At 40.4% G+C, this 26232-nt stretch overlaps 1 protein-coding gene across 1 annotated transcript in view; it reads right to left on the bottom strand.

The window, feature by feature from the left end:
- adgrb1a (adhesion G protein-coupled receptor B1a) overlaps positions 1 to 26232 on the bottom strand; it is a 159846-nt gene that overhangs the window by 61438 nt on the left and 72176 nt on the right. The window contains exons 14-16 of the mRNA XM_030750073.1: positions 19564 to 19639; positions 11126 to 11228; positions 10965 to 11008 (exon numbers count right to left, since the gene is read on the bottom strand). Coding sequence (XP_030605933.1) covers positions 10965 to 11008; positions 11126 to 11228; positions 19564 to 19639 — 223 coding nt within the window. The remainder of the gene's footprint in view (positions 1 to 10964; positions 11009 to 11125; positions 11229 to 19563; positions 19640 to 26232) is intronic.

The raw sequence follows: 26232 nt of genomic DNA, 5'->3' as shown, positions 1-26232 counted from the left end.
TATTGATGCTTCAATCTTAAAAATGATCAATCAGTCTTTATTAGTTGGCTATGTACCACAGACCTTCAAGGTGGCTGTAATTAAACCTCTACTTAAAAAGCCATCACTGACCCAGCTGTCCTTAGCTAATTATAGGCCCAATCTCCAACCTTCCTTTTCTCTCAAAGATTCTTGAAAGAGTAGTTGTAAAACAGCTAACTGATCATCTGCAGAGGAACGGTTTATTTGAAGAGTTTCAGTCAGGTTTCAGAATTCATCACAGTACAGAAACAGCATTAGTGAAGGTTACAAATGATCTTCTTAGAGCCTCTGACAGTGGACTCATCTCTGTTCTTGTCCTGTTGGACCTCAGTGCAGCTTTGATACTGTTGACCATAACATTTTATTACAGAGATTAGAGCATACTATAGGTATTAAATGTACTGCACTGCAGTGGTTTGAATCATATTTATCTCATAGACTCCAATTTGTTCATGTAAATGGGGAGTCTTCTTCACACACTAAGGTTAATTATGGAGTTCCACAGGGTTCTGTGCTAGGACCAATTCTATTTACATTATACATGCTTTCCTTAGGCAGTATTGTTAGAAAGCACTGCATCAATTTTCATTGTTATGCAGATGATACTCAGCTTTACCTATCAATGAAGCCAGATGACACACATCAATTAGTTAAACTGCAGGAATGTCTTAAAGACATTAAGGCCTGGATGACCTCTAATTTCCTGCTTCTAAATTCAGATAAAACTGAAATTCTTGTACTCGGCCCCACAAATCTTAGAAACATGGTGTCTAACCAGATACTTACTCTGGATGGCATTACTTTGGCCTCCAGTAACACTGTGAGAAATCTTGGAGTCATTTTTGACCAGGATATGTCCTTCAATGCACATATTAAACAAATATGTAGGACCATTTTTTTGCATTTGCGCAATATTTCTAAAATTAGAAACATCCTTTTTCAGAGTGATGCTGAAAAGCTAATTCATGCATTTATTACTTCTAGGCTGGACTATTGTAATTCGTTATTATCAGGCTGTCCTAAAAGCTCCCTGAAAAGCCTTCAGCTGATCCAAAATGCTGCAGCTAGAGTACTGACAGGGACTAGAAAGAGAGAGCATATTTCTCCCATATTGGCTTCTCTTCATTGGCTCCCTGTTAAATCTAGAATAGAATTTAAAGTCCTTCTCCTCACATACAAGGTCTTAAATAATCAAGCCCCATCTTATCTCAAAGACCTCATAGTCCCACATCACCCCAATAAAGCACTTTGCTCTCAGACTGCTGGCTTACTTGTGGTTCCTAGGATACTTAAGAGTAGAATGGGAGGCAGAGCCTTCAGCTTTCAGGCCCCTCTTCTGTGGAACCAGCTTCCAGCTTGGATTCGGGAGACAGACACCCTCTCTATTTTTAAGATTAGGCTTAAAACTTTCCTTTTTGATAAAGCTTATAGTTAGGGCTGGATCAGGTGACCCTGAAGCATCCCTCAGTTATGCTCCAATGGGCCTAGGTGGGGTGTCCCATGATGCACTCAATGTTTGTTTTTCATTCATCTCTTTTCACTCTGTTTATACCCCACTCTGCATTTAATCATTAGTTATGATTAATCTCTGGCTCTCTTTCACAGTGTGTCTTTTGTCCTGTCTCCCTCCCCTCACGCCCAACAAGTCACGGCAGATGGCTGCCCCTCCCTGAGCCTGGTTCTTCCTGGTAAAAGGGAGTTTGTCCTTCCCACAGTTGTCAAGTGCTTGCTCACAGGGGGTTGCTTTGATTGCTGGGTTTTCTCTGTATTATTGTAGAGTCTTTACCTTACAATATAAAACACCTTGAGGCGACTGTTTGGTTCAGCCTATACAGTTCTTTAGAGATAGGTCTCTAAAACCCACAGAGAATTATCAACAACTTTGCAGTTCACTGTAGACTTAAAGGTTAAGTGCCTTGAGGCGTCTGTTGTGATTTTGTGCCATATAAATAAATAAAACTGAATAAAAATAGAATTGAATGAATCTGTTTGAAGATGCTTAGATTGCAGTTTCATTTTACAGCATCAATATTTTTGCTCACTTCCACCATTGTCATTAAACTAGCCTTAGACTTATTGGATGAATACAAACAGAAAATACACTGTGTATTCAGGCTGCTCCTTGTTTTTACAGTGACATAACAGTTGTGTCTGGTGACAGTAACAGTTGTGGTTACAGTTTGTTGTGTTTTCACAAGTGTCCAATTAATGCAGACGTTATACAAACCATATACAGTAGTCCATCAAGACTTAATTATGTAGGGCAACATTTTTAAGACATTCATGATTACGCCATCCTTTAAAACACCAGGTAATCTGCCTGGCATGTCAGGCAGGCTCGATCTGCATGTTCTGAATAGCATTATGTTCCCTGTAATGCAGTCTGTTTCTATTCAGAGGTACATGTAAACAAATATGCCCCCTACCCACTAATCTTCACCTCCTCTTTCATAATTGTATTATAGTAATTGATGAAAACTCCAGCCCAACATCTCTGATGAATTGAGGCAGCTCTTCAACATCAGCATCAACTCTGTAAATTAACTGAGACGGCAGGGTTGATTTGTATGGTCAAAAGCAAGGCTAGAGTTTAGTGGTGAGAGTCTGGTAAACAATGTTCAGCCAACACACTAAAAGCTCTTTCCTCTGATTAAAAAAAAAACAAAAACAAAAAAACCCCTTTTTTTCACCTGTGTTGTTGTAAATGTTAGGAGTAGAGAAATTGCAAGGTTTGTTTTGTTTTGTTTTTACGTATATATAGCACCACTCAAAAGTTGAATACACTTTAGATTTTGACAATCAAGAAACTTATTGGTCCCAAATTAATTCAGCAGCACGTCAGTGATCCCAAACATCCAGGTGGAGCAGATCTTCAGAATAAGGGAACCTGGTCTCAAAAGCTACATGATCCACCATGAGAAAGATCTATTATTTTCACCAAAAGGGCTCTAAAACTGTGTGATGCCTATGGTATTAAATCCCTTTCCTTTTTTAATCAGCCTGTATTCACTTCAAGTAACTGTGAAGTATCTTTGTCTTTGCTGAAAAAAAAAAAAAAATCAAAGTCCATGTTAGGTGGGAGATGTGGTGGTTGTAGGAATCAATACAGAACCAGTACCCCATGAGACCAGGGTTCATGTCCCATTTGTTGCCACCATCTTTAGACTATTCCCTGTTTAGTATTGTTTTCAGTTGTAGTTTGGTTAGGTATAGGCACTCCTGTGGTTATCTGGTTACATATCAAGTTACTTTAAATATAAAATTATCAAATAACATGTTTTATGAAGAAATTGAGAATTTGTTAATGAAATAATAAGTACTGGACAAATAATCTTAATAATCTGGCTGGATATATATATTTATATATATATATATATATATATATATATATATATATATATATATATATATATATATATATATATATATATATATATATATATATATTCAGAGTTCATTGTATATATTCAGACTTTCATTCAATATATTCTCATTTTAATATATATATATATATATATATATATATTATATTTCCTAAATGGCATTCCATAATATATATATGTATGTATATACATATATATATATTAGGGGTGGGACTTTAACGCGTTAATTTCGATTAATTAATTATGGGGAAATTAACGCGTTAAAAATTTTAACGCATTTTAATCGCACTTTGCACCGTGGAACGTTTCTCAGTGCACGAGTTCCTGGCATACAGATTATATCGACGCACAATGTCCAAATTAGGGGCCGCATCCTGCGAAGGACCCGCCCACGTCTTTCGCAGCCCACGAACACCACAAAGGCCGGAAGTGAGCGGCTAGCCTTCATATCAGCTGCCGTCACCTCTGCGTAGCTCATGTCGTCTAGCAACGTGAGTGTGAAGCACAGCTGTGTAAAAGCAGCTGGTTAAACGGAGAACGAACTTTTTCTCCTTTTTGTGGTTTAATTTTAAGTCTTTAATTCAAAATAAGCTGTTAAAACAAGCATGACACATTTCAACATCAAGGAATACAGCTGAGAGAATGATTAATTTCCAACTATAACAAGTGAGACATTAATGTTGAATAAAACTATCCAGTTATGATGCTTAACTTTAATTTTAGGAGTTTGCTTATCACAGGAGCACTTCCACCCTTCATTGGTCTGTGTAGCAGACTGGTGGGAAAATAAACAAAATTTTGAAGTTTAAGCTTATGTATATTGATTCATTCATCAACTAAACTTAAATTAATATTTCTCATGTCAAATATTGAAATGCGATTAAAATGCGATTAATTTCGATTAATTAATTACAAAGCTTGTAATTAATTTGATTAATTTTTTAATCAAGTCCCACCCCTAATATATATATATATATATATATATATATATATATATATATATATATTAACCTAACACCAACTTAGACAAAAATTCTGTTGAAAGACATTGAAAGGATTTTGACTTGTCCAAACAAAGGTTGAGATTTGGTTGGGAATTGACAGTTGAAAAGCTGCCTTCACAGGTCACGGCAAGGATGTCCTGGAATTGTTTAAATTTGGTTGACAATGAAATTACACTTTTCCTACTCAACACCTCTGCAAACTCCTTAATCACACAGATTCAAACCCGCGACAGTTGCATGTGGGAAGAAAACAATTTGACTGTCAAAAGAGGCCAAAAAAAATAAACTCACCAAGCAGCACACAATGAGACATAACCCCATCAGAAACATAATTTCCATGTAGATAAATGGCATGAATACCAGTTTTTATATTTTAAATTGCTGTCCAGTAATACTCTATTGGTTTGAGATCATGTGACTGACTTGGCCATTGAGGAATATCTAATTTTCTGCCTTAAGAAACTCCTGGGTTTACTTTTGCAGTTTGCTTTGGGTGATTATCCATTTGAGGTGTGAAGAATTATTGGATCAGATGTGCAACATTTGGGTGAACCTGACGAGACAGCATAGTCCCATTACACTTCAGAATCCATCCTTCAGCTGCTGGTCATAAAATTAGAATATCATGAAAAAGTTGATTTATTTCAGTAATTCCAGTCAAAAAGTGAAACTAATTTATTATATTCATTCATTCACACAGACTGATATATTTCAAATGTTTATTTCTTTTAATTTTGATGATTATAACTGACAACTAATGAAAACCCCAAATTCAGTATCTCTGAAAATTAGAATATTACTTAAGACCAATACAAATACAGGATTTCTAGGAATGTTGTCCAACTGAAAAGTATGAGCATAAAAAGTATGAGCATGTTCAGCACTCAATACTTAGTTGGGGCACCTTTTGCCTGGATTACTGCATCATTGCAGCGTGGCATGGAGTCGATCAGTCTGTGGCACTGCTCAGGTATTACGAGAGCCTAGGTTGCTCTGATAGTGGCCTTCAGCTCTTCTGAATTGTTGTGTCTGGCATATCCCATCTTCCTCTTCACAATAGCCCATAGATTTTTATGGGGTTAAAGTCAGGCGAGTTTGCTGGCCAATTAAGAACAGGGATACCATGGTCCATAAACCAGGTACTGGAAGCTTTGGCACTGTGTGCAGGTGCCAAGTCCTGTTGGAAAATGAAATCTGTATCTCCATAAAGTTGGTCAGCAGCAGGAAGCATGAAGTGCTGGTAGACGGCTGCGTTGACCTTGGACCTCAGAAAACACAGTGGACCAACAGCAGCAGATGACATGGCACCCCAAACCATCACTGACTGTGGAAACTTTACACTGGACCTCAGCCAGCGTGGATTCTGTGCCTCTCCTCTCTTCCTCCAGACTCTGGGACCTTGATTTCCAAAGGAAATGCAACATTGACTTTGATCAGAGAACATAACTTTGGAGCACTCAGCAGCAGTCCAGTCCTTTTTGTCTTTAGCCCAGGCGAGACGCTTCTGACGCTGTCTCTGGTTCAAGAGTGGCTCGACACGAGGACTGTGACAGCTGAAACCATGTCTGCATACGTCTGTGTGTGGTGTTCTTGAAGCACTGACTCCAGCTGCAGTCCACTCTTTGTGAATCTCCCTCACATTTTTGAATGGGTTTGTTTCACAATCCTCTCCAGGGTGCAGTTATCTCTATTGCTTGTACACATTTTTCTACCACATCTTTTCCTTCCCTTCGCCTCTCTATTAATGTGCTTGGACACAGAGCTCTGTGAACAGCCAGCCTCTTTAGCAGTGACCTTTTGTGTCTTGCCCTCCTTATGCAAGGTGTCAAAGGTCGTCTTTTGGACAACTGTCAAGTCAGCAGTCTTCTCCATGATTGTGTAGCCTACAGAATTAGATCGAGAGACCATTTAAAGGGCTTAGCTGATTGGAGTGTGGCACCAGGTGTCTTCAATATTGAACCTTTTCACAATATTCTAATTTTCTGAGATACTGAATTTGGGGTTTTCTTTAATTGTTAGTTATAATCATCAAAATTAAAAGAAACAAACATTTGAATGAATGAATGAATATAATATACAAGTTTCACTTTTTGAATGGAATTACTGAAATAAATAAACTTTTTCATGATATTCTAATTTTATGAGCAGCACCTGTACTTCTATAAGCAGTCACATTACAAACACTAGTGACCCAGATCTGCTGACAGATGTTTTCAGGTAAATATTCTTGTGCATGAGTTTAACCAGTGGTTTGCACCTTGTTATAAATTCTCTGTATTTCCCTTAAGGTGTCTCTTGATAGCAAACTTTGAGAATGATAAGCCTACCTCCTTGACAGTGAAAAGATGTCTTCACAGGTTGTTGCTAAAAGGTGTGAAATTGTTTTTCGTGACCATGGAAATTATTCTGCCATCATGCACTTTAGTTGTCTTCTGTGGTCTTTTAGGCCCAGCAGTGTTGCTGAACTGGCCAGTGTTGATTTGGTGATTCCTAAAGTATTTGTTGTCTCTCTGGCTTATTTTTTGTAGCCCAATAATAGCCTCCCTCACTCGCACTGACAGCTCTTTTGGCCTCATATTTACAATTTTAGGGAAAAGCTATGAAATACAAATTAAACACTTTGAATCAACTTTGGATACTATGTCTGCTTCAGGAACTGGTGCATGGTTGAAATTACATGCAGTACAAGTACAGCCTTGTATGTTCCTCAGTGCTTTGTTCTTTTCCACCCTCCCAGTTTGGCAGGCTATTTTAACCCTCCGAAGTCCAACAAGTCCAACAACCCCAGTTCTAACCCTCATCCTGCCTCTAACAGTATCCCCAATAAGAGTATGTCAATGAATGTATGTCAAGTATGTCAAGAATATGTCAATTTTAAATTAAAGGTTCTCCCAAGTCTTGAAAATCAGGGAATAAAGAAAATAATCATTCTAACTGATGTGCATCAAAGCTCTTCACATTTTTCCTCCAAAATGTCCATTTGCCTTTCTCCAAAATAAAGGGTTGTGGTTACCACCGAGGATGACTTAGAGGTCAGAAGGTTAAGCTGCAACATTCTCATCTCTCTCTTTCTGACTTGTCAATACCTCCCACCATCCACCTTGTATTACTCCTTGCAATGAACTACAGTGAAGTTTTATAGGAAAATTATATTAACAGGACGATACAGCAAACAGTGTGTGTCACTATGAGAGTGTCAGAGCTGTCAGATGCTCTCACGGTCTTCAGGGCAACATTAGACTGATGCCAAATCACATTTAGTTCAAGTATTTATAGCACGTCAGAAAAGAAATACTGTCTGGGTGCCTTGGGGTTCCAGAGCAGAGCCGGATGTTCTGGTGTGGGTGGTTGCCTGCTCCCCTGGGGGTTGTGGTTTGGGGCAGGTTTGGCCTCTTCGGTGTGGGGGTGGGGGCGGGGGGGGGTGGGGGGGGTTCTAGGGTGCCTAGGGCACTGGGGTCCTGCCACCAGCCTGCACGGAGGGCTGGCTTCCTGTTGCTTCGGGTTCTCTGGGGCCCTTGCCCCACGGCTGGAGGGGCTCCGTCTAGGACCTCCCTCTCCCGTCTGCTGGGGTTGGTATGCAGTTGTCATTGGAATGTGTTTCCATGGGCCTTCATTGGTCTTGATGGGGTGCAGGCGGCCCAGGTTTCTGGGGTTTTTCTCTATCTGCCTCTGGCTTCTGGTGGGCGGAGCTGCAGCTTTCCGCCCTCATTAGTAAGTACATTTCATGACACAGACATTCACACTTACTCACGCAAACACAACATAACAAAATTGATGGTTTGTGCAGCCATGCTTTGTTTCTGTTTTGTTTTTTCCATATACATTTTCTTTCCCTGAATATTGTTTGTTTTTTGTATGCTGCTTACAGGTGCAGCAGCTGATGAACCATTATGGTTTATTTACTTGTGCTCTGTTCTCTCTATCGCCCTTTTTCTAGTTTCTCCACTTTCTCTTTTTTTTCTTGGTTTTTAAAATGTTTTTTCTTTCTCTCAGTCTGTCAAATCTGGCATTACAAGGACAAATATATGTATGGGAAAAATAACACAAATAAAATAAAAGGACAAACATTAACAAAAGGAGCCTATAGAGAATCTATAGGCTTATCTTGGAAGAGTAAATGTGCTTGGCACATTTCCATCTGCATTCAGATCAATTCTGTTTGCAAAATCTGCCAGACATGACGGGCTTAAAGAAAGAAACAAACAAAAAAAGGAAAGAAATACTATAAACAAAGTAGTAGTAATTCCAGAGTGAGTGAGCCAGGCAGTCAGACACTGCTGACGTTCTTGTTATTGATCCCAGAAGACTGAAGTGTGATGCAGGTGAAGGCCCAGGCAGCTCCACCGCTCTTATCTACATGACAAGGACGTCCCCTCAAATTTCAATTTCTCTCCCAAATATTAAATCATTAATCATAGCTCCTCTCCTAGATGGATTTTAATTTAGCATGAAACGTGTCTCTTCCCCCAACCCCACACCCAAACACCACAAGATTGGATTCTGTGTCCTCGCTTTGTTTGTGCTATTGTCTCTTCAAGCGTGTTGTCGCTCAAGCTTGCTGAATGTGGTGAAGTCTAGGAGGTGACTGTGGTCAGTCTGGCCAAAATAAGACTTTTACAAACACAGTTCTGAGCGGATATTAAACACATAAATGTACCACAGTTTATCAAATTAGAGCTAGTATTCATACCTTAATAATATGGTATAAACAAGTGCTGCATGAAAACCTGTAACAGGTATTGAGTTTCATGAAAGAAAATAAAAACAACAAAGCCAACTGCAATTATTCAGAAAAGGAAGCAGGATTATTTTAATAAGCTAAAGTCAGAACAACAGAGCTGTTTGAAGTTTCCATTAAACTGAATTCATGGTAGAGGTCAAGATTTCCTGATAACAAATGTGAAATGAGCAAAAATTGCCTGTCCCTCTGCTGGTGAGGGAAATTTAGAAAATTATTTGTAAAATATTGTCATATTAACATATATCCTTTAGCTCTAGACCTGTTTGGGAATGGGAGTGGGCAAAATCATCTGTGTACACTTTCCTGTTTATTTCGCCCCGGGTCTATATGTGCCAAACCAAACTTCTTTTTATCCCTTGACTGAGGCGATGAATGTTCTGCTTTCCGTTTCTGTAACACAAGTTTACGCACCCATCTAAATGCAAATGTACAAACCTACATTGCAATAAGACTGTTTGCCTTTTTCTTTCTCCCTCCCCATTTCCCTCTTTCAGTGTGCACACTGTTTCTCTGGACTTTCTAGTCTTAAACAAATAGCGCACTTAAGAATGAGGAGCAAATGAGTGCTGTTTTGAATCTGCCCACAGAGGCAGTAAAACCAAACAGTTCAATATGTATCTTTTATTCTTTTATTCTTTCTCTTTCCTCCACACTCACTGCTCTCTCAGTACACCCTGAGCTGCTCACTATTATTCATGTTGATAAGTACGCGTGGGCTGGGAGAGGGAGGAAAGTGGTGAGTGACACTTTTAATTTTCCACATGCTACATCAGTGTTGTAGCAGTGATAGCACTGGGTTAACATTGTCCTAGACAAGAACTACCAAGCTGTCCAGCAATTTCAGCACCTTTCACTGGGGAGCAGCTCTCTGACTTTGTTGAGATTAAAAACACTGTGTCCACCCAAAGAACTTCAGAGGGAATATAGTGTCTATAATGATGTCAACTTAGGTGCTTTCAATATAGGAACAAATAGAAATGGCAAAAGTCATAATCAGCTCAGCTTACAAGGATGATGTAGTTTGGCTGATGTGGGTAAACTTGACCTGAAAATTTTAGACCGATTCCTGATTCATATAACAGGACACTGAACAGTGGTTGGATGGATGGATGGATGGATGGATGATTTGCACTTACTAGTAGAATTAGAGGATTGTTTCTACATACTAAGCTGTCAATTATTCTTTATTAAAATACTGGATTATAGATGGCAATATCCTGACACCTATGTCCCTGCATGGACCAAGCTCCAAAAGCTCTAAAATAATTTTCCAATAATACAATAAAAGTATCTTTTCTTTCAGCTTATCATAAAGCTTCATCATAGAAGGTATTCACATTCAAGGGTGTACACATATGCTAACTGTCAGGGTGTTAAGCACAGACATGGTCAACATGATTTGCTGAAGTTTAAACTGAGCATCAGAGTGGGCTTAAGTCACTTTGCACCAACTGAGCATCCTTTAAACACCACAGCCTGTCTGACTATTTTTGCTGACCATGAGCATCCCTTCAGGACCACAGTGTACCCATCTTCTGCTTCCAATAGGATAACGCACCGTGTCACAAAGCTCAAATGACCTCAAGCTGGTTTCTTGAACATGACAGCGAGTTCACTGTACTCAGATGGCCTCCACAGTCACCAGATCTCAGTCCAACAGAGCACCTTTGGGATATGGTGGAATGCATCATATTCCACAAAAAATATTAAGTTTGAAAGGCAAAAGAGGGTCAAACTCAGAGCTAGCAAAGTGTACCAAATAAAGTTTCTGGTGAGTGTAGTCAGATGATGTATCAAAAACATTATGGGCCTTACCTGTCACTCTCATCCCAGGATATACAGGTGTGGTTGGTGGTGCCCTACATTGATGGAGAACAGAGAAAACATATGGCCATGAAAGAACAGTAGTAGTAGAACATATTATCACAATAGCTTTTAGAATTGCGAAACAAGAAACAAGTTCATTTGTTGCTCACATTATAAAGGTGAGAGAACTCAACCACAACTGGAGCAGTGAGGGAGGCAGGTGTGGGCTTGATGGTCACTGACAAAACCTTCGAGTTGAGGACGGTGCTGTTTCTACGAGAAAAGAAAAATCAGTACTGTCAATTTTAACTGTCAACTTGTAGTGCAGTGAAACTGTTGAGACACCCCAACCAGAGGTAGAACAAAGCACAACAATGTTTTACATGTTATCTGAGCCCTCTAATATTTGAAATGGATTCTTGCATAAAATATCCGACTGCAAAAGTGGTTAAATTAACAGCTTTTAAGATATACTCCATAAATTAAAAAAAAAAAAAAGTGAGTACCAAGACGACTGGGAGATGCTGCACCTGAACTCTTATAATTTCATAATTGATGCTCTAATTCACCCAGATTGGGTGTGACAGTGGGCAGGAGGTTCCTCTACATGTCTGGACACACACACTGTGTATAGATGTGATGTAACATGTGATGAGTGAATTTGTGTATTTTTTGGTAGTTTTTGTTGTCCCCAGAAACACAAAATGTGTTTTATTGGAAAGGGCTAACTGTGCTGATACCAGCAATATATGATCTGTGATATGATATCAGGAATAGCCATCGTTTTACATTACAGTGCATGACATGGTCCAAGTGAAATAAACAGGTGTGAAAGGGGTGGGTCTATCAAAAGAGCCACTTTCCTGATATTTAATTTACACAAAATAAAATGTGTTTTACTCAGCTAATGTGTCAGTCCCCTTGGAATAATATTGGCAAATCATCTTTTACAAAGCCAGATATAGTCCCTGTTCAGGCTATAATAGCTTAGCTTGATCAGCTGAGGGTAATTTGATGAACTTCAAATCACATTCAGTTTGTAATTTGACCCTTCCTCATGAGCCACGATCGTTACCAAAGTTTTTCTAAACTGTCCAAGGTGACAATGATGAGTGACTGGCTGTGAACTCATTGGTGCTAAGTCACACACTGACTCCACTTCTTTGACGTCATCAAACAACAAATAATACTCGACTTTATCCTGCACTTGTTTTATGTAACTACACACTTGGTGTGTGTAGAATTTTTTTTTTCCTGCAAGCTAAAATTATATTCCTGATCAAAATTCTAACCGGACACTTCCCAATGAGCCACATTCTTTATTTCTTTATAAAGGTTTTGTTTAGTTTATTTTAGCTTATTTGCATGTGCAATAAACTACAAAGTATCTTACAGCTGTTTTTTTTTTCTATCATTCTCATTTTTCATGACTTTGTTAATCAGTTTGTCACATCAGTGTTTTCTATTTCTTCTTTTATTTTATACAAGAATTAATTTCATATATTAGAAACTTTAGACAATATGAGAACCATTGTTGTGCTTTGTTCTACCTCTGATTGGGGCATCTCAAAAATCAAAAAAATTGGGGTGCATTTCCACTGTATTATTACGACTAATATGTAGTCATATCCTAGCTGCTCTATGGTCTTAGGGATAGAAGTTGTTTGTGTTTTCACCATCTTCAGAGTACATAATTCCAGGGGTTTTGTATTGTTTATAAGTTTTTGGTTCTGCTTAATATTATTGTTTTGGGTTTGGTCTGGGCCCTGTACTATGACTTGAGTTCAGCATTCACAGAGTATCCTTCCATTGTCTGGATTCCCTTATTGTAGCATCCACAATCAGGATAAGCGGTCACACAAAGCAGGTTAACAACTCTATAATATAACTGGGTTTCCCTCCTCATTAGAGTCACTTTAAATATTGATAGTTTGTGTCCAATTTTATTTTTCATGACATCCAAACCACATGACCCATGATTTCTTAATCAACAGAATAATAAGGAACAAATTACTGCTTTACCAAATAAATCCTTCTTCCCACTTATTTTCTAGTATCTGAAGCACGTTGTGTTTTAGTGTCTTATAACATTTGAGACATTTTATTTCACACTCTTTCCCTCCTTAGTATGCATTGCAATTTCTGCTTTTCATAGGTAGTATCAATCATGTGGAATCAGACAGTCAGAAAAAAGTGAATTGGTACCGGGAGAACTGACACTGAAAGATTCCAGTTGGCCAATCATGTTCAACAGCCCATGCTCTGTTTCCTGATTATTCACATCAACACTGTGTCCACAACACACAATCACCCTCTCACCATTTGAAAACACAATCACTCAACTTAAACTTTTATGTCATCTAGTCTCTCGCCTCAAACTCATCTCATTTTCTTTTAGAGGGGCATCAAAGGCGGAAAAGGAGTAGAGACAAGGATAAAATGGGTAAAAAAGAAGAGTGAGGAGGAGCAGAGAGATAAAGAGAACAGCAGCAATCCAAAGATTCCTAACAAACATGGGAGCATCACACAGCGTGGAGCTGCTCCATTTCCTGCTCATGTTACCACTTCATCATGTGCTTTTAGCATATTATCATAAAGGACTTTAAAATCCTTCTTCTCACATACAAGGCATTGAATAATCAGGCTCATCTTATCTTAAAGTATTACACCAGTAGAGCATTTCAGGCTGCTGGCTTACTTGTGGTTCTTAGGATACTTAAGAGTAGAATAGGAGGCAGAGCCTTCAGCTTTCAGGCCCCTCTTCTGTGGAACCAGCTCTCACCTTCGATTTGGGAGACAGACACCCTCTCTAATGTGAAGCAGCTGGCATGAGAATCAGAACCTCTAAGTTTGAGGCCATGGTCCTCAACCTCAAAAGGGTGGAGTGCCTACTCTGGATCAGGGACGAGTTGCTGCCCCAGGTGGAGGAGTTTAAGTATCTCAGGGTCTTGTTCATGAGTGATGGGAGAAGGGAACAGGAGATCGACAGACAGATCAGGGCTGCGTCTGCAGTGATGCGGACATTGCACAGGTCTATCATGGTGAAGAGGGAGCTGAGCGTAAAAGCGAAGCTATCAGTTTACCAGTTGATCTACAGGGGTTGGACAATGAAACTGAAACACCTGTCATTTTAGTGTGGGAGGTTTCATGGCTAAATTGGACCAGCCTGGTGGCCAATCTTCATTAATTGCACATTGCACCAGTAAGAGCAGAGTGTGAAGGTTCACTTAGCAGGGTAAGAGCACAGTTTTGCTCAAAATATTGCAATGAACACAACATTATGGGTGACATACCAGAGTTCAAAAGAGGACAAATTGTTGGTGCACGTCTTGCTGGTGCATCTGTGACCAAGACAGCAAGTCTTTGTGATGTATCAAGAGCCACGGTATCCAGGGTAATGTCAGCATACCACCAAGAAGGACGAACCACATCCAACAGGATTAACTGTGGACGCAAGAGGAAGCTGTCTGAAAGGGATGTTCGGGTGCTAACCCGGATTGTATCCAAAAAACATAAAACCACGGCTTCCCAAATCACAGCAGAATTAAATGTACACCTCAACTCTCCTGTTTCCACCAAAACTGTCCGTCGGGAGCTCCACAGGGTCAATATACACGGCCGGGCTGCTATAGCCAAACCTTTGGTCACTTGTGCCAATGCCAAACGTCGGTTTCAATGATGCAAGGAGCGCAAATCTTGGGCTGTGGACAATGTGAAACATGTATTGTTCTCTGATGAGTCCACCTTTACTGTTTTCCCCACATCCGAGGGAGTTACGGTGTGGAGAAGCCCCAAAGAAGCGTACCACCCAGACTGCTGCATGCCCAGAGTGAAGCATGGGGGTGGATCAGTGATGATTTGGGCTGCCATATCATGGCATTCCCTTGGCCCAATACTTGTGCTAGATGGGCGCGTCACTGCCAAGGACTACCGAACCATTCTGGAGGACCATGTGCATCCAATGGTTCAAACATTGTATCCTGAAGGCGGTGCCGTGTATCAGGATGACAATGCACCAATACCCACAGCAAGACTGGTGAAAGATTGGTTTGATGAACATGAAAGTGAAGTTGAACATCTCCCATGGCCTGCACAGTCACCAGATCTAAATATTATTGAGCCACTTTGGGGTGTTTTGGAGAAGCGAGTCAGGAAACGTTTTCCTCCACCAGCATCACGTCGTGACCTGGCCACTATCCTGCAAGAAGAATGGCTTAAAATCCCTCTGACCACTGTGCAGGACTTGTATATCTCATTCCCAAGACGAATTGATGCTGTATTGGCCGCAAAAGGAGGCCCACACCATACTAATAAATTATTGTGGTCTAAAACCAGGTGTTTCAGTTTCATTGTCCAACCCCTGTATGTCCCTACCCTCATCTATGGTCACGAGCTTCGGGTAGTGACCGACAAAACAAGATCGCAAATACAAGCGGCAGAAATTAGAGATAGGGTGAAAAGTGCAGCTATTCATTGAGGTGGCTTGAGTATCTGTCTAGGATGCCTTGGGTCAGGTGTTACGGGCATGTCCTACCGGGAGGAGGCCACAGGGCAGACCCAGGACACGCTGGAGAGATTATATCTCTCAGCTTGCCTGGGAACGTGCTGGGGTCCCTCCGGATGCGCTGGTGGAGGTGGCTGGGGAGAGGGAGGCCTGGGCTTCTCTGCTTAGGCTGCTGCCCTCGCGACCCGGCCGCAGATAAGCAGAAGAAAATGGATGGATGGACACCCTCTCAATTTTTAAGATTAGGCTTAAAACTTACCTTTATGATAAAGCTTATAGTTAGGCTGGCTCAATAGGCCCAGGCTGATGAGGAGTGTTTCTTCTTCACTCATCTCTTTTCACTCTGTTTATACTCCACTCTGCATTTAATCATTAGTTATTATTAATCTCTGGCTCTCTTCCACATCATGTCTTTTCTCCTGTCTCTCTCCCCTCACCCAGCAGATGACCCCCCCTCCCTGAGCCTGGTTCTGCTGGAGGTTTCTTCCTTTTAAAAGGGAGTTTTTCCTTCCCACTGTCACCAAGTGCTGCTCATAGGGAGTCGTTTGATTGTTGCATTTTCTCCATATTATTGTAGGGTCTTTACCTTACAGTGTAAAGTGCACGACTGTTGTTGTGATTTTGTACTATATATATATATATATATATATAAAACATTCCCCCCAAGAAATGCCTTTATTCACAGAAATCAGGCATATATGAGGCCACCCATGGCTAGAATTACTGTTACATTTAGTCCTTGTGTTCATTTAGCTATAAATGTTTACTGCAGCTGATGTAAAATGCCCTGACGGTACTGTGGCCATCCCTGACTTTTTGAAACACGGTTTAACTCCTCGAGCACCAACACCGTGATAATGCTGCACGTCACTTAAGCGCCACAGGCCATCACTTACTAGAGAAATTCTTGATAGGGACACATTCTGGCCAGTTCTAGCAACATCTTTTTAATCTGGAAATCCACATTTGAAGCTATATTAGCTTTACATTTGACAACCATTGAAATCCGAGACTGTATTCCCCATCCAAAATTTAAAAAAAATAAATAAATAAAAATTCCATACCCTACATTCAATTTGTCCAGATTACTTTGAAATATTTTCTTGAAAATATCAAGGAGATATCTTCCACTTGTTCTTGTTTCAATTTGATATGTACTTCTGAAAATATGATGTAAATGTCCAATTATTAGACTGAAATGTCTCAATTTCCTACATTCAAGCTATGGCACTTTGAAGCTGATGGCTGGTCATGAATGGACATTCCAGGCTCTGGTTTCCTAGGTAACTCTCTAATGCATTTAGTAGCAGGTCACATGTCAATCAGTGGTTGCTGGAGACTAGTTCTTAATATGTGACATCTGACAACACTGGATATCAAAAGTAGTAATTTCAAAACAGCCACTCTGGGAGGTGGAATAAAAAGCCTGCCATGATTTTTTGGGGGGTGGGGGGGTGGCATTGTCTAAAATATGCACAATTAGATTCTGGTTTTGGACAGTTTCTCCAGAGACACAGTGAGAGTGTTTCACATAAATAGCTACAAATGGTTGAGTAACAATTTTCTTTTTTTTTTTTTAAAAAGCTCCTTTTTCAAGCCTCCAAACAGCTGGCTAACTGCAGCAGTGAAGTACCAGGTGGAAGTCACTCACTTTTGATTACATAAATAAATAAGTAAATAAATAAATAGTAGAATGGTTGACACAGACGGCTTGATGATGCAGGAAGAATAAGGTGGTGGAAGTTTCCAAAACTATTGGCTCATCCAATATAAAGTTGGGACAGTGAAGTATTGTGTTGTATTATTGTAGTGTCTTTGGCTTATGAAAAGCACCTTGATGTGATTTGTGATTGAACTGAAGTGAATTGAAGGGGGACAGAAACCACAAACCTACTCCAGTGCAAAAATGTCTTCCACAGTATAAATGAAGTTATTGAGGTACTTAAACTTAGCATGGAAACAACACAAAGAGGGAACTTTGGACAAAAGAGCTAAACTGTAACTTTTGAAGATGTCAGCATTACTGGATTAACTGTGCAAAGGATATTTTTGACTTCAGATACATATTTAAGTATAATTTTGCCTGTCTCTTGATTTTGTTCTGTATTGACCTTGGAAAAAGTCATGGAGGTGCCTGAATTTTTCTTTGAGACAGACTTGGAGATAACGTTAACCTAACTACAGCTCCCCTCTGAGATCTGATGCTTCAAGCATCAGTGTATGACCTAGATTCAACTGAGCTCCACTTGTAATTAAGCATTTATCATCCATATTACAACAAGTGCTGCACCTGTGTTTACTGGTGAGAGAATCTATTGCTTGTTATTGGCAAATTTCGGCCATGTGGGGAACCTGTGTGTGATGCGTTTCTCTGTAATAGCTATACATTTGCTTCCCAGTAAGAAGGAAATTAAAGGTCCAATTCTTGCAATGTGTCTCTCTCTGTGCAGAGTTCAGTAAACTAAACCAAACCTGAAATGTTCATTTTTGCAGAGCTAGAAAACAAAAAAGAAGAGAAAGAACAAATCCTCAGAGAATGGCACACAAACAAATTTTCACTTTAAAATGCATAACCGTTGCTATTGTTCCACCTAGCACACATACTACACCAGCATTTTAGAACCTCTGAAAGAGAGACTTTTGGAAATTCTTCAGAGCCAGTTTTAGCTCAAAAACTCCAGGAGTTAATCTGTATCTGAACCAAAATGTCCATTCTCCTCCATCACTGCTAATACACAATGATTTTCTTTCATTTCTTTCAGCAGGTGTTCAAGATTTTAACTGTACTGTTTATTACTGCATGCAGGAACATGAAAATATGCCCTTTCAACCCCTGCTGTTATTTTATTAGGCCGACAAAAAGCTTTGCTTCTGGTGACCCTGCCGGATGAGTTTCAGAGAATCGGGTCATAATTTTTTATCAGCAAAACTAAAAACCGAGATTTGACAAGTCACAGCAGCCACAGATGCTTAATGCTGAAACAGCCATGACACAGAAGCTAACATCATTTATTAAGCCTTAATGTATAAATGCTCTCTTAATCACAATGTATCATTATCTGCATTGTCATGACAGTTTACATGACCAAACAATGATTATATTTCACTGCCTGTTATTTGTCAAAGGTCTGTTTAAACTAATCATCCCTTCTTATTTGTAATTGTAATAAATTATGGAAAAAAAGCAAATCTATGCACCATGTGAGTCGGTCCTTTGAATCTCATCATCATTCTGACTGCATCTGCAGCAATATTGATAGAACAAGCCAGGCCATGTTTACATAAAAGGCAAAAAAAAAAAAAAATCAAAAATGAAACAATAGGCGTGGAACATCTTTTAACACTTCTGATATCAAACTACACCCTGGGCTGAAAATCCACAGTTACAGCACTCTGACAGCAGAAGAGTTATTATCATTATTATCAGTTTTGACTTAAACAGTGGTGCTGGTAAAGCCACACTGTTAGCCTGCAAAATAAGAAATGCATGAATTGTATCAAAGTTGCCAAATTCCACAGTGTCAGATTGTCAGCATTTGTAGCTCAGCTATCAGTATGAGACGCAAACATGATATCCTTCCTGAGTAAATACACCTACAGCAGGATTTTTAAATATCCTATATGACCTCCTTCTCAAGCCACTGCATTCACAAGATTTTTAGTAAACTTGACCTCTGACCTTGAGGTCGAAGTCACTGAGTAGATACACTTTAGTAGATACATGTATGGCATCAAATTTGAAACCTTATGTAACTTTGTTCTCTGATTACTCTCCGTTGTACTCTAAGTCCCACAGTACTGTGCATGAAGACCCACTTTGAGCCTCGTCTACACTGATTGGTCTCCCAAAGACATTTTCACTGCTGAGATATTGTCAGTCTACATGATAACTGAACAAACTGCAAATGCTGAAGAAAACCATTAGATGCAACCAAAGCACGGAAAATGTTTTTTGAGAGATCCAGTCACGCTGGTTCTTATTTTCTAATTGATACATTCATACAAACCCATTAGCCATTATACTCCCTTGAGTCAATGTGTGAAATACACGTCTCCAAATTCCCCTTCTTTCAGAAGCAGCGATAAAGCCTTGAGCAGTCTTACCTCTGCAGGTTAAGAATGCTCCCGAGGTTTCTGTACAGAACAATGCCCGTCACGAATGTTGAGGCATCATCTGAATCTGCATTGGGGAAAAACAGAAGCACAGACAAGGGTTAGAGCAGGATTTGGCAGGTTGTTCTCGGGGTGTAGTGGTGCAGCGTGGGGAAAAGAATTACTTAGAAATAAATTAAATGATAACTTGTTTTATTAGCGAGCTGATTTATTTATTTTTTTTACTGTACAGGCTGTAATCAGCTGACCTGCGGTATTCACTACTCTATGTAGAATCTGCCAGCTCTGGGTGGCTGGAGCTCAGGAGGTAGAGCACGTCACCTCCTAATCGAAAGGTTGGTGGTTTGATCCCTGGCTGCTCCAGTCTTCATGCTAACATGTCCTCGGACCAGATCCTGAATCCCAGATTGCTCCTGAGGCATTCATCAGAGTTGATATAAGAGGGTGACTGCAGAACAGGTGAATTACTAATCTGAAGGTTGTGGTTCGATCCCTGGCGCCTCCAGTCTGCATGATAAAAACATCCTCGGGCAAGACTCTTCCTCCCGAAGCGTTCATCGAATTGTTAGTGTTAGACAGCACTTAGGCACAGAACACAGTGTCTGTATAAATGGGTGAATGAGGCATGTTATATAAAACCCTTTGTGTGCTCAGGTAGAGTAGAAAAACACTATATAAGAACCAGTCCATTAACCATTTATATAACCTACCTGCACCACAGCTTGCTCAGTACCAGTCCAATATACTGCATCACCACAACACTGCAAACTAAACAATTTAACCTACCACACATTTTCATGCAATGTTTCAGTAACACAAAAGTATAGTATACTTTTAGTACACCAAGTATACTTCATTTTGTTTATCATATTTCCACATTTAGCTAGGACACATTGTGTAAGAAATTGTGCAGAAATAGTTTGTGTTTGGTGATATTTGTTGAGTTGTTTAAAAAGTTGCATTTGAAATTACCTGCCACTAAAATAACTTTATTCAGTTTATGCTCACTCGCCCTCTGTATTCCTAACAAGATACATCTGCACCTTGAATGCATCACAGGGTGGAGAAGGAAAAAGAACGTTTTGAGGCTGTAAGCGGACCGCGGGATGTCATTATTTTCTTATTACTGAGCAAGTACCTTAATGCCATCACCAGGCTGCAGCACATGAAAATGAACTCGTTCCACAGTAATATGCATTAACCTGCCTGACAGATTTCATTGCTCAGTAACTGAAACTGCTGGATCTCTGTTCCAGATTGTTCTGGCCCACTTTAATTCATGGGTACAGACATACTGAGCAGGCCAGCTGAAGTCAAATAAAACAGGAGTGTTCTTAGAGAGTGAATGGTTCAGTCTTTGTTAGCACAATGGCTTGCTATACAGAATGCCAGTCGGCCATACTGCCTCCACTCCATGAGCCCCCCAAGAGCACTTTACTGTGAGGCTGGCCTACATGACTAGTCAGCTATGAACTCTCTCACACTATGAGACACACACACAGACACACACAGACACACACACAGACATGCTCATACTAGCAGACAGATATGAAAAGTTGAAAGCAAAGCTAATTTTCATTTAAAAACCTTAACACACACACACACACACACACACACACACACACACTGTACCAACATAGCTTGACACTGCCCTCAATCTGGGACATGTAATAAAATAAACAAGCATACTGAAATTGTTTCAATAAATGTCACTCCAGCAGCAGAGGACCAGAGAAATGCTCACATGGCTGCAGAGTTTTTGAGCTTCTACAAAGACGTGCTTATGAAACTCCTGCAAAGCCTTTTTTTTTAAACTGCCATTTTCAACCTCAGTTACAAAAACTACTTCTTAATTCTTTCTATTTTTGCACCTGAAACTAAACTGGAATGTGTGCAGTACAACAAGTGTAGAAGTGGTGATAGGTCAAGTTGCAGCTCTGAGTTTGAATCCTTCTTTTGGAGTCTTTTGACATTTAAGTTTCATTTGTGTTCAGTCTTTGACGTGATGTGAGTCACATCACCTTCAGTAATCGCAAATACAGTTGACAAATTAAATTGCATGTCTTTCTAAGGTGTTGGGACACAGTGTTCCTCCAACAGAACTTTGGAACTTCTTGGAGTTGTTTATTCAAATTTCTGGAACTTTGCTGGAGGAATGAACACCATTCTTCCAAAAGACAAATAGACCAGTCCAGTGGTGGAGAGTTATCTCTGTTTATCTAAGAGCTCCCTAAATTTTAAGTTGGGTTGAAATCTGCTGACTGTGGAGTTAAAACACATGTTTCAAGAGCCCTTTTTTCATATTGATTTCAGCACTGTCATCCTGGAAAAGACCGTTCCTATCAGGACAGAGATGTTTCACCTTAACCTAAAGGTGATATCTTGGAGCAACTTTAGATTGAGATGCAGTGGCTCTTCCTTATAAAGGTGCCTACACACTAAAAGATTTTAGCATTCTTGTGAGTCCATTGGAAGCCACACTGTGCAACATGGATGTGATAAACCTGAGGGATCATGAGCAGGTCAGTCCTGTTTGGTTCATTAGTAGGCAAAGGTTCTAGGAGCAGTCATGTTGTCAAGTGATCCTTAATTTTTGCCACATTTAGAATTTTGTCTGAGGTTATCTCTGGTCACAAGACAATTATGAACCTTTCACACTGGGGCATTTTTGAACTACAACCAAAAGATCACCACCATTCTTTTATGGAAGTCACACTTCCTAAATCCCAAAAGTACACAGTACATAAACTATCCCAGCAAAGTGTGAAGCACAGGAACACCAGGTTTGCACTTCTGTTTTGGCTGACATTTGTCTGTAACTCTGTATAAGCTGCAGCTGAAGCTTTCTCTGGGTGAACTCCCACTGCTAAAGAGTAGCATCAACATGTGAAAAAAGTTGATTACTGGACTACATGAAGTCACAGACAGGCCTGAGGCAAGGGGAGCCTTCTCTATCTGGCAGCTGTGTCAGAGGCAAAAAGAATATTAAAAATAAATAGTAAAAACAATAATAACTAAAGCGCACACACACCCACACACACACCCACACACACACACACACACACACACACACACACGCATACACACACAAAACTCCATCTGCTGGGCCATTTGAATATATCCAACTCTTCTGCTCCAGCACACTACATGGCAGCCTGAGAGAACACAGAAGTGTGCCAGGCAGCAAGCAGAGGCTTTAGCTCTGAGGCAACAGCTGAGCTCCCATGGGCATCGGGGGGGTAACCAAGAAAGACATGTGTGAGTGTGAGGGGGATGAAGTATTATGTATCCTGCACATACACGCTTTGGCTGGCCTATCCAATAGGCTCAGCCAGATTGTCTGTGCCCAATGAGAACCAACCTGGAGGGACTTTACAGTGGTTTAATAAGTTATGTGTCTGTGTGAGAGAACTGAAACAATTATAGGCAAGTATCTGTTCATAAACATTTGATTATTTGATCAGTGGGCAAAATATTTTATATTGTAGCATAAATATGGACTTCATATATGTGTGTGTGTGTGTGTGTAAGCTTCTTTGCATGCATTACTTATTGAGCAATAAGTGCAAAAGCTAAACATAATAACACAAGTCTACATTGTGAAACAGAATCTATGGCTCTGTCTAATTCCTGCTTCAACCTACATTTAAATTTGAGGGGAGAATTTTGAGGGCCGTTCTAAACCTGTTAGTGGTGAAAAGAACTGGACTAGGAAACCCTTTAATAGTGAATGTGCCCGTGTGCTTACCTAATAGAATCCATTACTTCTTAACACGCATGTCACGAATGGCATAAACAACATGTTGAATTTAACTTCCACGTGTCAGATAGTGTTTTGAGCTTGTAACAACTCTTTTTTTGCCATGTTTGCTCACACTGCCTTTTAAAAAGATTTAAATCACAGCAGATTGGGAGGTAAGGTAAAAAAAAATGTATTCATATTCTCTGCTATGCATATTAAACTCAACATCTAGATAAGCAAGCTGTGCCCCTTTCATGCTTGTGTGGAAGCCAAATTCATATTGTTCATTTTGAACATTGCTGTGAGAGTGACATCATGAGGAGAGGTACTGGAATAAATTTGCAAGTGGGGAGCAACTTCATGTTCCAGACCTATTAAATGTGACAATTAACCCTCTAGCATCTCTCAGCAGCTTCTGTATACTTGGTGTCAACAAACATGCACCTCTCCTGACGTCTTCATTGGTGGTGGCTTACCATGGTGGGTGCCATGGGGGCTATGCAGGGGCTCTACTGTGTTGTTGCCTGGCTCTTGGTGCGGTGGGGGATGCTGTGGAGTGTGTGTGTGTGTAGGGTGGGGGGGTGGGGTGGGTCCTGCCGCCTTGGCTTTGTGGGACTCCCTTTCTCTTATCTTTCCCTTAATCTGCCCCCTGCAGTGTGAGGGTCTCTGTGGTGCAGGCCTGGGGTCCTCCCTGTGGGCCTGATGCTCTATCCCTGGTTCTCTGGAGTGGGCCTTTTGCTTTTTGGAGGGTGGTGGAAAGTTGGGGTGAGGGGCTCAGGTGGGCATCCTGTGGGTCTGGTCATCATGTGCCAATGGGGGTTTGCCTTGGCGCCCTGATTGTGCTGGCTGGTGTCCTTCCTGGGCTTTGGGTCTGTTCACTGTCCCTTGACTTGTGCAGGGCTGTGGGCTCTTCTTTCTGGGTGCCCGTGCTGCCTGGGTGGGACCAGGATGTTTTGTCTGGCCTCTGTTGAATCTTGGCAAGGGCCCTGGGCACTGGTGGAGTCCTGTATGTTTTGGCTCAGTACGCTTGGTCTACTGCTGGGGTTGTCCTCATAACATGAATCACCACACTGCCTTGTTTCTTTATCCTCATTTAAGTGGCTGCTTGCTGGGTTTCATTGAGATGGATTTTGAAGGGTTTTGGATAAGGGGTAAGATTGCAAATGTGCATGTGTGCGCACGCACACACACATGCGCACACACACACACGCATACACACACACACGGGGGTGGGGCTAATGATGTATCAGAAGAACACCAGATGACAGGTGTCTCGATGTGTCTGGTCAATACATTCCTGAGGCCCTTACAATAAAGAACATGTAGTCCAAGGCCTCAGATAGTTATTTTTTCTTGAAAAAGATAATCCAGGCCTTTATGTCTTTAAGACATTCCTGCTAGAAATTAATGTGTCATCTGGTTTCATGGATAAAATTGGGTATCATCTGCATAACAATGAAAATACTGTCTAAGTTTTAATAATATTGTCTAAGGGAAGCATGTATAGTGTAAACAGAATTGGTCCCATTCACAGACATTCATACTCCAACAGTTGCATCAGAGAGCAACTTGGGGTTTAGTATCTTTATCAAAGATACTTTTTCATGCAGAATAGAGAAGCCAGGGATTAAGCGACCTGCTCTACCACCTGAGCTACGACCACCCAGAGAACATAAGAAGATCCTTTGCAACTTTCACTAATGCTGTTTCTGTACTGTGATGAATTCTGAAACCTGAAAATGCATTCATAACCAAAAAAATAATGTATTCTCATTGAGTTCAATACACTAGAAAACCTGTGATGGCTGCAATTAGCTCTGAACAATTTTAGCCTGCTGCATGTATCAGTTTGACTCAATTCAGATGATTCTTTTAGGATACTTCATTTAGGACACTATGTACACTATAGTGTACTCACTTGGGTAGTATGTGAATTTTGCCATTGTAGTGCTGTCTCAAATTGAACACATGATGTTGTGCACTTACTGGAAATGACATTATGAGTTTGTCAGCTACTTACAGGTGCTGGTCTTAAAATTAGAATATCATGAAAAAGTTGATTTATTCCAGTAATTCCATTCAGAAAATGAAACTTGTATACTATATTCATTCATTACACACAGACTGATTTATTTCAAATGTTTGTTTCTTTTAATTTTGATTATTATAACTGACAACTAAAGAAAACCCCTAATTCAGTATCTCAGAAAATTAGAATATTGTGAAAAGGTTCAATATTGAAGACACCTGGTGCCACACTCCAATCAGCTAATTAACTCCAAACACCTGCAAAGACCTTTAAATGGTCTCTCAGTCTAGTTCTGTAGGCTACACAATCATGGGGAAGACTGCTGACTTTACAGTTGTCCAAAAGACGACCTCTGACACCTTGTACAAGGAGGGCAAGACACAAAGGTCACTGCTAAAGAGGCTGGCTGTTCACAGAGCTCTGTGTCCAAGCACATTAATAGAGAGGCGAAGGGAAGGAAAAGATGTGGTAGAAAAAAGTGTACAACAACAGGGATAACTGCACCCTGGAGAGGATTGTGAAACAAACCCATTCAAAAATGTGAGAGAGATTCACAAAGAGTGGACTGCACCTGGAGTCAGTGCTTCAAGAACCACCACGCACAGACGTATGCAGACATGGGTTTCAGCTGTCGCAGTCCTTGTGTCAAGCCACTCTTGAACCAGAGACGGCGTCAGAAGTTGTCTCGCCTGGGCTAAAGACAAAAAGGACTGGATTGCTGCTGAGTGCTCCAAAGTTATGTTCTCTGATCAAAGTCAGTGTTGCATTTCCTTTGGAAATCAAGGTCCCAGAGTCTGGAGGAAGAGAGGAGAGGCACAGAATCCACGCTGGCTGAGGTCCAGTGTAAAGTTTCCACAGTCAGTGATGGTTTGGGGTGCCGTGTCATCTG

This window comes from Archocentrus centrarchus, chromosome 16 (assembly GCF_007364275.1).
Source record: "Archocentrus centrarchus isolate MPI-CPG fArcCen1 chromosome 16, fArcCen1, whole genome shotgun sequence".
Lineage (NCBI taxonomy): Eukaryota > Metazoa > Chordata > Actinopteri > Cichliformes > Cichlidae > Archocentrus > Archocentrus centrarchus.
The sequence above is the reverse complement of the archived record's forward strand: the minus strand, read 5'-3'. Positions and strand labels throughout refer to the sequence as shown.